This window comes from Notechis scutatus, chromosome Z, assembly GCF_049901735.1.
Source record: "Notechis scutatus isolate UNSWTSFEM ecotype Mainland chromosome Z, rNotScu1.2, whole genome shotgun sequence".
Classification (NCBI taxonomy): Eukaryota; Metazoa; Chordata; class Lepidosauria; order Squamata; family Elapidae; genus Notechis; species Notechis scutatus.
Window position 1 is genome coordinate 81,053,911 of NC_142025.1, and position 13,721 is coordinate 81,067,631.

Below are 13,721 nucleotides of genomic sequence, written 5' to 3' on the forward strand. Positions count from 1 at the left end.
TTGGTCTGTAATTTTCAACTAGGCTGGGGTCTCCCTTTTTGAAGGTGGGGATGACCGTGGCTAGTGACCATAGGTTTGGTAAGGAGCTGGTCCTGAAGGATTTTTCAAAGATTATGCTTAGAGGTTCGGCTATGGCAGTGGGTAGCTTTTTAAAAAAGTAGGCACATATTCGATCCCATCCAATGGATAGAGATTAGATTGCGTAGTGCTTTTTCAACATTGTCTTCTGTAAAATCAATATGTATTAGATCATTGTAGTTGTCTGTGGTTCAACTAGGAAATACTGGGCATGATCCATTGTTGTTTACAAATACTGAGCCAAAGAATGTGTTAAAGAGGTTGGTTATAAAGTTGTCATAAAAGCAGCCCACACACGTTATCTCCCCCAATTATGTTCCCATGTTTTTAAATGAGCTTGGCAAGTGCTGGCAGCTACAGGAAAGAAAAGGTAATCTTCTTCCCACAGGCATTTCATTTGCTATTAGGGTTCCTCCCTTTCAGGTTGTGACCATCTATGTACCTCTCACCTATATATCTCTTTGAACAGCAATTGGCAATTCTTTAAAACAATGTCCCCCATCTTGACCCCTATTCCTTCATCTTGACATAGATTTGGAAAGGAAGACATTTTCCTACTATCCTCAAGACACTTATTTCAAAAATTCATAATTGCTCTTAATTTCTCTATTTCTTTTAAGAGATGTGATAATGTTTGAAATAATGAAGAAGCAAGTTTTGGCTCAAGCTTTCTTTCCTTTTAGCTTCTAGTTCAAACAAAAGGTCAGGATCAGTTTTGAAATATTATTTCACCACACATTCTTAACTTGTGCCTTCCTGTTTTCTTCCAGTAAATTGGAAAAAGCAGAGGGGATAAGGTAGGGGCTTTTAGGAAACACTACCATGGAAGCCGTTTGCCATGAATATGGCATCATAAAAAAGGATTTGTACTCATATTTTAAACATTCTTTTTCCCCCTTCTTAAAAAAAACCTCGGACAATATCTGATTATTCTGAATTAAAATTGGTACAATCAGACTGAGAACTTATTTTTCAATTAATATGTTGATTACATATATTCTAGTTACACATGCATTCAGTTTGCAGTTATCGTCACTGATTACAATGATACTCCGATTACATGACCTAGGATTTGAAATGTAAAATGATGCCTGATATAACTCCATCCTTTGACTCTGTCGTTAAAATGGGAACCTAATGTGAGAGATTACATGTTTGGGTACCTCTCAGGGCAGTATCATCCTCAAACCTTCTTTTCAGCACTGCATTTAGTCAGTGAATCAGATCTGGAACAATGTTTGTCACTGGAACACTTGCAAGGTTGACCATCACACCAATTAATTTACTGACCAAAACAGTAGAACATGTTTGCCTTATAAAGGCAAATCATATATATTTAACTATCTGTGGTATATTTATCTTTTAGTAGTCAATTCATGCAAATTGATCAAATGCATTTATAAATTACTGAACGCAAAACTGAATCCAGAGGAAAAGGAACCAATGCTTCACAATTGATTATGGCCATTACAAAATTATTGAATATTTTAAAAGTAAGTGGTGTAAGGTAAATTTTGAATACAATATGTTAAGAAAGATCTGTGGCATTTGGTTAAAATAATTAAAATGCAAAGAATAAAAATTTCCTGGAGCTACAAAAACTGTACAGTATTAATTTTATGCTTAAAAATTTGTGCCAAGCAATTTGTACTGAAAAGTTGCCCGTTTCAGTAATTGTGCACAATGTTGATTTGAAGGACAGAAAAACTAAGTCTTTTGTCCACCAACAGTTTCCTAGATCTAGAAATTTTATAGAGCTACTTCTGGCTTTTAAGCTGTCTCTCTCACTAGAAATTGTTCAAACATTTTCAAGCACAACAAATATTTAGTTCTTCTCCCTCAAGAAACATGGGTTACTTTCCCAATAATAACTTATATTGCCTTCTAGATGTATCCATCATTTTATTTATTTATTGGATTTATATGCCGTCCATGTCATCCGGAGGTCACTCATTGGAATCACTGAACCACTGGATCGATCGCATTAATGAAAGCTATGTGATGCTAGAAGTGACCAATGAGGAAATGGCTAGATTCCTCAGGAAGCTGAGTCCTGAAGTCAGTATTTAATATTCTGCAAATGTCAAATATATATTTGTTGTAATAAAACAGCATTAAAACACAACTAATTAATATGAAAAATACAGTGTTCCATGTATAAGCAATTGTATCTGCAGATATTGTATTAAAGATGGGCTGATCTCACATCAACAAAAAGAAATTAAAGACAAAATATACACACACCTGAATGTTCATCAAGGAATGTGCATGTAGTAATATCTAGGGCTTAATTGCTGTAGAGCAGCAGCATTTTAAAAAATATATAAAATAAGAACTCTCTTATCACTTCAAAATGAAGCCACGGAGAAATAGAATATAACACTTATTATAAATTATATGACTGAGGCCAATGTTCCTCTGTTGCACTATAAAAACCACAGCTTTTTTGTGTCATTGTTAAACAAATGTCAGGTTTAAATTTTAAATGTGCAAGGTTGATCACTTTAAAAAAGTGATAGTCTTTTTTTTTAAAGTTACAGTGGCACCATCCCATTTACCAGCTGGACCTTCATTTCTTGAAGGCTGTTCATTATCTTCTTCTGGTGCCCAACAAGTGTGATTCCAAGATGCCTCAAATCCCTGTATGAAGAAAGCACATGTTGATTCTAAAGGCTGATACATTGGAATGTTGGCTGTACTTGATCAACCCATATGTGTCTGTTTTGAATATCCATGTTTTCAAATTATATCACTTAAAGCAGTTCATAAAATTAAAAGCATTATTTTGAAACCTGTCTTTTTTTCCTTTAACTATTGGAGGATGCCAGGATTTCTTGCTATTTTGGAGATATCAAATGGGAAAGCTTTTCTTGAACTCAAGAAATGTGAGAAAAAATGAGTGAGTATGGAAAAGTGAGAGTAAATTATTTTTCTATTAAACCATTTGTCCTCATCCCACCCCGCAAAATCAGATGAAATTATTTTTGCTGTTGAGAAATTTTCAGTCACGCAGACAGATATAAACAGTCCAGTAAAAGTTTTAGCTTTTGATTGCCATGTCTTTTTGTTTTTTTCACTCTGTAGAAAAGTAGGATGAAATGGGACATCTCAGCCCATTTTAGTGTAGTTTCTGGTGCTACCCTTCCTCAGAGAATAGAACAGTGGTCCTTCCTACAGGTAATCCTCGAGTTATGATAGTCCACTTAGCAACTGTTCAAAGTTATGACATCCCCATGAAAAGTACTTATGACCAGGTCCTAAAGTTATGTATTTTGCAGCATCACAGTGGTTGTTCGCACTAACAAACAACTGCAGATATGTTGCAACATCTTTTTTGCCACGCCTGAGAGCCCCGCTCTGGCCAGGCTTGCCTTCTGCCAGCCCTTTGTCCAGCTAGACAGAGAAGCCCTGGGACGGTGTCTCTGCTTCCCTTTTGAGTCCCAACCTCTCTCACAAGTGATGCCCTGCTGCATCCGTTCCAATTTCACAAATTGCACCACAATGGAGTTGGAGAGCTTGGCGTGCCACCCCTTGTTCTCCTCATTTGTCAAAAGCACTTAAAAATTGCAAACAAATCTGCTTCCCAGCTCTGTGGTATTTCTCTCCATAGCTTCTTTCACTGGAGAAATGGAAAAGCTGGAAAACGTGCAGGGAAACCAAAAAAGTTTGTGCAGCTTAAAAAAAAAAAAAAGGTGAGACCTTCCAACTTCTCGTGAGAAAAAAGTAAAATCTTGCGAAGTTGAAAAGTTGATTTTGCTTTTAGCCCCACAAACTATTTTTGGTTTCTGCCATTTGGAACCCAGCTTTTCCATTTCTCCAGCGAAAGAAGAGTGTCTTGAGCTGTGGAGAGAAATGCCATGGAGCTGGAAAGTATATTTGTTGCCATTTTAAAGGAGTGCTTTGGGCAAACGAGGGGAGCAGGGCAGTGGTGCACCAAGCTCTCCAGCTCCGCAGTGGTGCAATTTATGAAATTCAGGCAGGTTTATAACTCCAGCAAGTGGTGGGGCAGGGCAGGGCAGCGCCCACTTGTGAGAGAGGTTGGAGTTCAGCAGGGAAGAGGAGACCAGCCCAATGATTCTCTGCCTGGCTGGACAAGGGCACTGGCACCCAAACCTGCACAGGAAGGGGCTCTGAAATATGGTGCCAGAAGTAAGTTAGTGGTTGGTGACTGGATGAGGAGAAAAGGCCCAAGCAGCTTGGGACCCAAAGGGGTGGGAAGAAGAGCATGGGTTCTCTCAGTAGATTGGGGGAGACCTTGGGTGGTCAGACACATTAGCCCCCTCTGACTTTCCCTACCCTGAGATACCTTGTGCACTTAACAACCCACACATACAATTAGTAAATGTGAGGTGAAAGCAGGAAGTTTTCAAGTTCATTTTACATGATTCACTCCATTACATTTGTAACTTGAGGACTACCTGTATAAGAAGAACAAGGCGGGCATAGGTATTCCTATTTTCTTTTCCTTTGCTTTGGGGAGTTGGATTGCTTATTTCATTCAGATTAAATTCACCTGCTCCTTTGAAATCTACATTTGCCTAAGTTAGGAGGAACATAAAAATATAATCTAGTAAAAAAAGCAAGACAGGGTAGCATTTCAAGATAAAGGAAATATTGGAAATTCAAGCATCTGAGGAAGCATGAGAATTTTGTGTGTGTCAGGTTTTGGTTTGGTCCCTGCCAATTATTTAACCCATATAATTTAGACTCAACAGTGGTCTTATTGTTATAGGGCAGATTTTAGGGAAAACCAAAGATCATACCCCTGCCAATTACATGCATGGGCTGATATTGACTGAAAAAAGACAAACAGTATTTCCTGGAATTCTTCATTTATTCTTCTGAGAGTTTTATAAGGAAAGTATGAATTGCATATATAATGACTATATAGAAACTATAATAGCAATAGAACTATTTGTAGTGGAAAATCAGTACCATTGTGTTGTTTCTTTAGATAATTTTCTTTTCAGCTGGTTATTGTAAAAGTTACTATTTTATTTATAATTGCATGTATGTATGTATGCTTGGTATACATCTGAAAACAACACTTGCCTTCTACAGAATGAAGAAAATAATCTGTCCATCTATTATTCATTTGCAATCTCTACTCTGGTTGAATGTAGCTATTTAGATACACATATGTGTTTGTGTATATGCATGTATCTAGATGTGTACACACTGTCACAAACATACATCCACATATGTTGCTTCTTCATAACAACCAACCTTGGTAGTATCCTCAGGGCTAGCTAAAAATTTCCCAGTAGTATTTTTAGTTATCTGACAAACCACAGGACTAGCTAAACAGAATATGAACATCTGAGCAGAATTAAAAGGGAGATATTGGAGTGGAAAACATGTGTATATATGTATTCTTAATCCAGCTTTTTCCTTCTTTTTCTGAATGTTATCATTTATTGACATACTAGTGTAGTGTTGGGTTATATCAGAAAGATTGCCTAAGAAATACTTAATTTATAGTAGAAATAGGTTTTGAACATATTTAATATTAATATTATACACACTTGAATAACATGAAAAGTAATACCGGTATAATCCCAAATAAATCAATGAATACCCTGCCCCATTTACCAGAGCTGCTAATTGTCTTTACCGAAGCATATTCTGTTTGAGTTACCACTACAGAACCATATTTTATTTGAGTTAGGCTCAAAAAGTGCAGATTCTACATCTTTCCCCAAGAAAAATTATTGTATTGTATTGTCATACTGTTGAAATTATGATCAAGCCCTGATATAAAAAAAACGGTAAAGTAAACTGATGTTGCTTCACATCATTATTACACTTTTAAAAAGTAGTCAGTGTGACTGCAAAACTGTACATACTTAAAAATGTTTATTTTCACAATTTATAATCTGCACTTCATGCAGATTTGAAAAGTGTGGAGATCTTGTACCTGAAAGGATAGCATTTTGATATGTTCAGGAATGCTCACAGAGTATATTTAGTAAATTAAGTTTTCAGTTCTTGTTGGAGGACATAAAACATTCATCTGCTCTTGTTGTTTATTCTTTCCAAAAGAAGCATGGTATGACAATTGATTTTCAAATATATACATGTCACCAGATGAAGAATAAGGAATAAAAAGCAAGAGCGGGTGAATTCCTGATATTTTTTTTTCCATAAAGGGACTTTGTTTTTATTAAAAACAAACATTTATTTTAAAAGAAAAATATAACAATTACAATATAACACAACACAACACCCACACATATTTATAAATGTTCATAACTGTCCACTGGATGAAAAGCAACAAGGTATCCTGAGATTCAGTATATATCTTTCAAAAGGGAGATGTGATGAAGTCCACCTTTTGTTGTTAGCCATTAAAGTCCAGTCAACTTTGCAATTTAAGAGGCCAGTTTCATTACTTAGCTATTCTTGAAGGTTGTTCTGGCACTCAAAGTCCATAAAGTTAGAAATAGTTGCTCTTTTTTCTGTGAGAACAGTCTGATAATCCAGATGGAAGCACAGGTAGAAAACAGGATCCACCTCTCGCTAGAATTAGAACTACATGGCAACAATAATATTGGAACATACTGGTTGTCAGGTCATGGAAGAAGGATCTGGAACAGAGCACAGGACTTGGGGCAACTGCTATGGGACCCATTAAAAAAATTACATTCAAAAGGCATCACTTGTGCCTTTGAAAAAGACCTTGCTAGCTGGCAGGCTTATGAATAGTAACTGAAAGAAAGCCAAGATTTTCAGATTGTTTGAGGGTAATTTAAAACAACTCCAAAAAACTCATTATAATGTATTCCTTTGAAGGAATATTAAGTTTGCTATTCAGAGTTAGAGTTTGCCACTCAAACTACCATACAATCTTAAAAATCTTGGTACAGAGGCACTATTTTTCTCACTCACCTGTTTAGTTCATGGCAAACAGAATGGCAAACAGAATGCCTTCACAAAGACTGATATCCTTATTTCTAATAATCAGACTATTTTTCTATGTAACCTCCTTCTTGCCCGGGCTCAAATTTCAAAATAAAAGTCCTGGGAAACCAGCAAAACCAAATAATGAATTTTAAACAATGTTGAATGGTGAAATCTATTTTCAAGTTCTGAGTTTTGATTTTTATCTGATCTCCCCAAGTCCCAGCTCTGGAACAATATGAATACTCAACCCTGGTAAGTATGTTACAACACATTTAAATCCAGACATTCTCCATGTTTCTTTCTTCTTCTAAATAGTTAACCACAATCTCTTGTTTTCTGGAAAATTGAAAATTACTTTTGGTTTAGTATAAAGATGCATATTTTCCATCTAAACATATTATCAGGATTTCAGCTGTTTTCATTTGAAACATTTAAGGGCCCCATGCTTTTTTTTTTGAAGCTGCTACTAAACATTTATCTTTAACAACATTCAGAGTAAATGGTCACAATTTCTTTTGTTCTAAAAATATTTGAGAAATTCAATAAGAGGTTCAGTTTAACATGATGATTTCAAATAGAGGTTAATCAGCCATTTGAAAGTTAATTTTTTTCTGGGTTTTTAAAATTGGATCTTCATTGTGACCAAGGATTTAGAGTTAATGGCCTATTGGCCTAATGTACCTTTCCAACTCTATGATTCTATGACAAGTAGAGCTATATAACCCTACTGGTTTCTTCATGGAAACTGACTAATCTAGAAGATGTTATAATTATATGAAATGAAACAATTACTCATTTATTAATAAGATTGAGTTTTATTGAATTTTATTGTAAATATTTTATTTTGTTGCAATCGTTGGAGAGGTTTGTTTGCAAATTTACATTTACAATAAAGATTGACTTAGCAATTGATTGAAAGTAATTTTGTTTTGGTCTTTCAGTAACTATACAGGAAAATATGTTTTACACCATACACATATGGATCGAAAAATACAATTATATAGGAACTTTATTAATCAACTAGTTGAATGTTTTGTCTACATCAAATAATCCAGTCAGGCTTCAAATAAATTCTCATAGCCAATTTACTTACAAGATATAAACTGTGATTCAGAAAGTATTTATTTTATCTTATATTTTAATGCCTTAAGAGGACTTCATGGATTTTCCCAGCAATAAAAATTAAAGCATATTTTTAAAACTGAAGTACACAAATGATAGCTGATGAATTCTGAAAGTGACATTATTTATGATGGGAATAACAGATGGAACAAATTAAAGATACAGTTGGTAATAACAAATCACCTAGGAATGTTTTGATGGTTTGTTTTTAAAGGAGACCGATGATGGGCTTAATGTAAGATGCCGGATAGATGCAAATGCTATTCAATCTGACGAGATAAAAATTCTTGTACAATGAAATAGCCTCCAAAATGGGTGACAGGAGGAAGACATTGCTTTCAAATCTTTCCAGATTTTATAGAATCATAGAGTAGGAAGGGTCCAATCCTATTCTTACGTAGGAATCAATTGACAGAAATATACACCTTTTTTTTTTTTTTTGCACAAAATCCACTATATTGAGCAAGAAGAGGTCAGCTTTGACTTTGTCTTCCAAGAAGCTTAACCTAAAGTGGGGCCTGGTTTATATACGCAGCAGGCTGCTGAGACAGAAGAGCCCATAACATTTCAAATGGAAGAGGGTAACTTTGGTGACTATAAAACCAGATCGAAAAGAAGATTCCAAGCAGCCCCTTTCTGTGAAATGTTTATACTCCATTTTCAGGGAACTTAAGACAGGAACATTAAAATGTGAACCTTTAGGACAGTCTGAAGAAGGATCATCTGAGCACTCTTTCTCATTTAGGAGTTTGTCAGAGCCAGAACTTTAATGTAAGGTAGCATAAGAAATCCCTTTCATTCTTATGGCTTTATGGACGGAAGAATTTGAGATGGATTAGCAGAATGATGCAATCTTAATATTTTATCTATGAATAGTTTCCATACAATATTTGTTTTATTATATAACTAGTGTAGAAAACAAACAAAGAGAAAATGTTTCTCAGTAAATTCTGGGATATTTATGGTGAGCCTACAGAAACAGGTGATACAAATATGGAGAAAGAGAAATCTGGAATTTTCATTCTATAATTATTCAGCCTAGTCAAGTCCAAATCTTATCTTAATTTTCAGCTTTAATAATATCAACAATCTAATTTCTATTAGAGCACATTTATACAATACAAATGTAACATTCTTGGCTTTCACCAAGAATTCTGAAATTATAGTTTGATTCAGTACATCAAAACTCCTTTCTAAAGATCCTAGGGCCTGCACACAGAATACTAAAGGTCTCAAAATTCTGGGATTTGTAGACACAATTTCAAAGGCACTGGGTTGGAGAAAAGCAGAATGTGGAAGAAATAAATCTTCAGCCTCTATAACACATAATCTACAGCTTAATGATATCTTTTGTTAAATATTCATTTTAACAGTTACCTTTTCTGCATGATTTTGACTCTGATCTCATAGAAAATTCCACTAATATGAGCTCCTTTACAATCATAATGTATGTGTGTATATATACATATGTGTATGTGTGTGTATATACACACACTCACACGGAACCTGAAATCAACTAGATTAAATTTTAAATAAAGCATTAAAACCTGAGGATGAAAACTTCATTAAAAACAGCAGAGAATGTTATTTTATATGTTTAACTCAGTTAAGGGATACTATATTCCACCTAGTTTTAAACACTTCTACTTATAAATCATTTTTTTAAAGCCAAAATCCCTTTAAAATTTGATTAATATTGTGTATTTGTGTTTGTTTGTACAATATTACAAGTAAAAAAAATGAAAATATTTTTGGGGCATGATGTTTTAAAAATAATATTTTATATAATCGAAGGGAAAAGATGACATCCACAATCAAAATTATAATAGATGCTAAATAAATTAAGAATTAGTATAAGAATTAATAAGGCACAAACTAATGTCAATATTATTTAACATAAGTGCAAATAGCCAATCCTTTATATTTCATGAGATTGAAACAGAAAAATACTTGTAAAAATACAGGACATACCTGACTTAAATTCTTATGTGGATACACATATACAACAGACAAGACAATATCAGGGAAATCCAAATTTATGACACCACTGCAGGAATTCTGAAAATCCAACCCATTTTTCTTATTTTCTTTTCATAGTCAAGACATTTTCTAAAAGTAGATTCTGTTTCTATGTTTGATGCTTTATAAGCCCTACCAATACTGTATTTTCATTGTTAAAATTGACTACTGTTATTAGACATAAAGTCAGAACTGGATCTGAGATTATCCAATAAAATAGACTCTAGAAACAAATGGAAAATATTGAGAAAGCTGATGCAGGTTCAGGGAAGATGAAGTATTCAAGCACAGCCAGGGAGCTATGACACATTCATCATATTCCACAGTTTAAAATATGGGAGATGTTTTGTGTCCTAATTGTCACTCTGCTGCTGAGAAGAAGTCCTCTGATGTTAAATCAAACAAACAAATAAATAAAGCAAACCATATAGTTTTAACTGAACAGCAGATTGTTGAAGATCTCCCGTAGAGCCAGGATTAATTTGCATCCTTGAGCAGTAAGAAGAGAGAATGTTGTGCTTAAAAGGGTTGTGTGTGCAGACCAACAATACAATGCAAATCATTTTTAAAAAGCAACCTAACATAGATGACATTGACAAGCATTTTGCTTTAGTTTGGAAGCCAGAGAAGCCAGAGGAAATGAAGGAATTTATTAAATTTCATTATAATTGTAGGGAGGTGGGGGAAAGGAACATGTTCACAATTTATTTTTGTAAAAACCAACAAAACCAACCAACAGTGAGTTCCTTTTCCCACACCACATTGTCATTTTGGCAAAGTTGCCTTTAAGAGAAAGGATTCCATATCTTGCCATGCATCAGTCAAGACCTCTGACCTCCCTGCATTTTAATCGAGGTCTTATCAGTTTGAAGCAGGGCAAAAATGTGATCCTTCTGATACTGCCACTCTCAAATTAAAGTCAGGAATGTTTTTCTGATTTTTGAACTCTTCTCTCAGCGATGTTCACTGCACAGATTTTTCTATTGGACCCTTTTCTGATTTCATAGAGATCACAAGAGGAAAGGAGGCTTTACTTATTAAGTCTGGAATGTGTCAAGTCTCAGAGTTAGGCAGAGATAAGTGAAAGCCTGTTCACTTGCAGAGAACTCTCTATATTTCTGTGTCCTTGTAAAGGAGAAATATATCCCCTCTTAACAGAAGCTTGCCTCATATCACTGCACAAAGACAGAGAAAATATTCATTTTGCTTACATTTTAATCTGAATTTATGTAGTCTGAATTTCCTAAATCAAGACATAGACTGAAACTTATATATGCTGAAATCTCTCCATCTGTTATAATGTAGGTTAAAAATATACAAAAATGTGTATGTTACAAAAATGCAATAAATTTGAAAAATATATTTGAATATAAATATATATATGTACACACACACATACATACATATACAATTTTTCAAAATGTTAAAAGAAAATCACTTGGAAAAAAATTAAGATTAGAAAATATGATAACGTTGAGTGAAAGAGTCACAATAACTCTACTGAGCAGTGTAGTAAACCTAGAGAAAATAATAGTGATTAGATCTGCTCCAAAATTATTAGATTTTCTGCACAGGAACCTGGTGCCATATCCTGGATAACAGTGAAGTAGGATTATTCCTCTGAATGTTTTCTGAGATGTTTGCAGTCAAGATATTTTTTTTCCTGGTAAATCCTTACACCATATACAGTTAGGATGAAAGTACCTTTATTATATGAAAAGCAGGACACACCTTATGCCAAAATTGGCATGCTGTTGAAATGACCAAAGTCATAGAGTTGTCTAGTAACCCTGGAGGTGGCCAATTATTAGTGCAAAGTTGCTAATGATATCTTTTCAACAACTGTGATACCTACAAATCAACGTTATCTCTGATATGCTATCATTTATATAGGATATAAATGAGTTTCCCTAGAATCAGATTGTAATTAAAAAAAAATCTTAAATGCTTCCAGTTGTTTTCTACCTTCACTCTTAACTGACTTCCAACCCAAAGTGCTCTCCCTTATACCAGTGGAAATGATCAGGAATTCTACTCACTCCAGTGTCACCTGAGCCACAGCATCCATGGAACTGTATCCATTTTCCATGAAAATCTCTGTGTACCGTCCCATTTTGATGGCTTCCAGCCATTCACCTACAGATCTGTAGACACCATTTCCAAGTGGGCTGTGTTCCCCTAATAAATTTGAAATTCTAAAAGAAAAACCAAGGTGTACATTAACACAATCTTTAAAAAAAAATGGATGTAAGATTATTGTACATGGAGAAAGACCAGCAAACAGAATTGTCTAGTAACCTTGGAAGTGCCCAATATTAGTTTTTGTTCCTAACTATATCAAAGCTTTACTTCACAGACAGTTATATAAATATTCTACAGGTCATTTTTAAAAGGCATCATTTCCTTCTCCGCCCCCACCCCCTCGATTTTTAAACCCACATTTTAAAAATCTTATTTATTAAAAGTATTGGCTGCTTTTCTAAAAAAAGGCTAGATCATAAAAATAGCAAGAAATATTAAGTAATAGGCAACCCAGACTAAAATACTCTGCTACAAAAACCTACAAAACAAAAAAGGACCCTTTAAATAATGACAAACATCAACTCCAGGCTTGGGACATTTTTATGATTTAGTATCTTTGATTTATTTTGTTTTTTGGGGTGTGATATTTTTTTCTCAAAAGAATTAACCCATTTAAATTATAATATGGTGATATTACAACATTAGCAGGCGATTTTCATAACTGGCTAATATAAAGACAACATTAAGAGTGATTGGTGTGATTGACTCACAATCTTCTCAATTTGGCCTATCAAAAACTTTGCAAAGTGACAGTGAGGATCTACTAAACAGGTAGAAAGCCTTTCATACATAACTTATATAAGGAGCTTTCTGGTTTTTATATTTTGTGTGTTTCTTTTCAAAGTTCAAAAGCAGATGCTATTACACTGAGTCTACTGCCATTGTTCTTATAATCTTCTACTAGAGTTCTTAAAATTTAGAAAGCTTATGAATGTAATAAATAAACAAGATAAAATAATTCATCATCCATCAAGAGAAATGTAGCACATCTTCATTATACAATACATTCTATTTAATGGACACAGTAGATGCTGATACTGACATAAATTGTTACGAATTTCTAATCCCATTTCTTTAAATAATATCATCACTTTGAATTTCTGGCCAGAGTTGTCAGTTTTCTAAAGAACTTATAGTAAATTGCAATATTCAAGTGATAAAATTAATTGGAGGACAATTATTAGATGATACAGCCAGATTGGCATCTGTAATGTTTTGAGTAGGAAAATATAGAAAAGGAAGAGCGGCAGAAAGAAAGAAAGGAAATAACAAAGAGAATATATGTAACATATATCCCACACTTTAAAAAATATTTGGTCTTTATTTTTTTTAAAGCTTAAAAGCAGGTATGGCAGATTTGCCCACAACATTATTTTTGCTATTATTGTCAAAATTTAATTACAATAAAAATATTTTTTCAAATAAATCATAAGGATTGGATTTTCAAAAATTCAAGTTAACAGCTTAGTTTTCAAATATTTCAATTATGTTTTGAAATTATTTATTTTTCTGTTCTT

General features: G+C 34.0%; 1 protein-coding gene across 9 annotated transcripts in view; it reads right to left on the bottom strand.

Annotated features, from left to right (window-relative positions):
• Positions 1-291: 291 nt before the first annotated feature.
• Positions 292-13,721, bottom strand: part of EPHA5 (EPH receptor A5) — a 195,331-nt gene continuing 181,901 nt past the window's right edge. For 4 of the 9 annotated variants that reach the window (XM_087947072.1, XM_087947071.1, XM_087947073.1 and 1 more), the window contains 2 exons: positions 12,162-12,317; positions 292-2,718 (listed from right to left, as the gene is read on the bottom strand). In XM_087947072.1, coding sequence (XP_087803198.1) covers positions 2,613-2,718; positions 12,162-12,317 — 262 coding nt within the window. In that variant the 3' untranslated portion in view covers positions 292-2,612. Of the gene's footprint in view, positions 2,719-8,493; positions 10,612-12,161; positions 12,318-13,721 lie in introns of those variants that run through there. The other 5 variants (XM_087947069.1, XM_087947065.1, XM_026678276.2 and 2 more) reach the window with 3 other exon arrangements.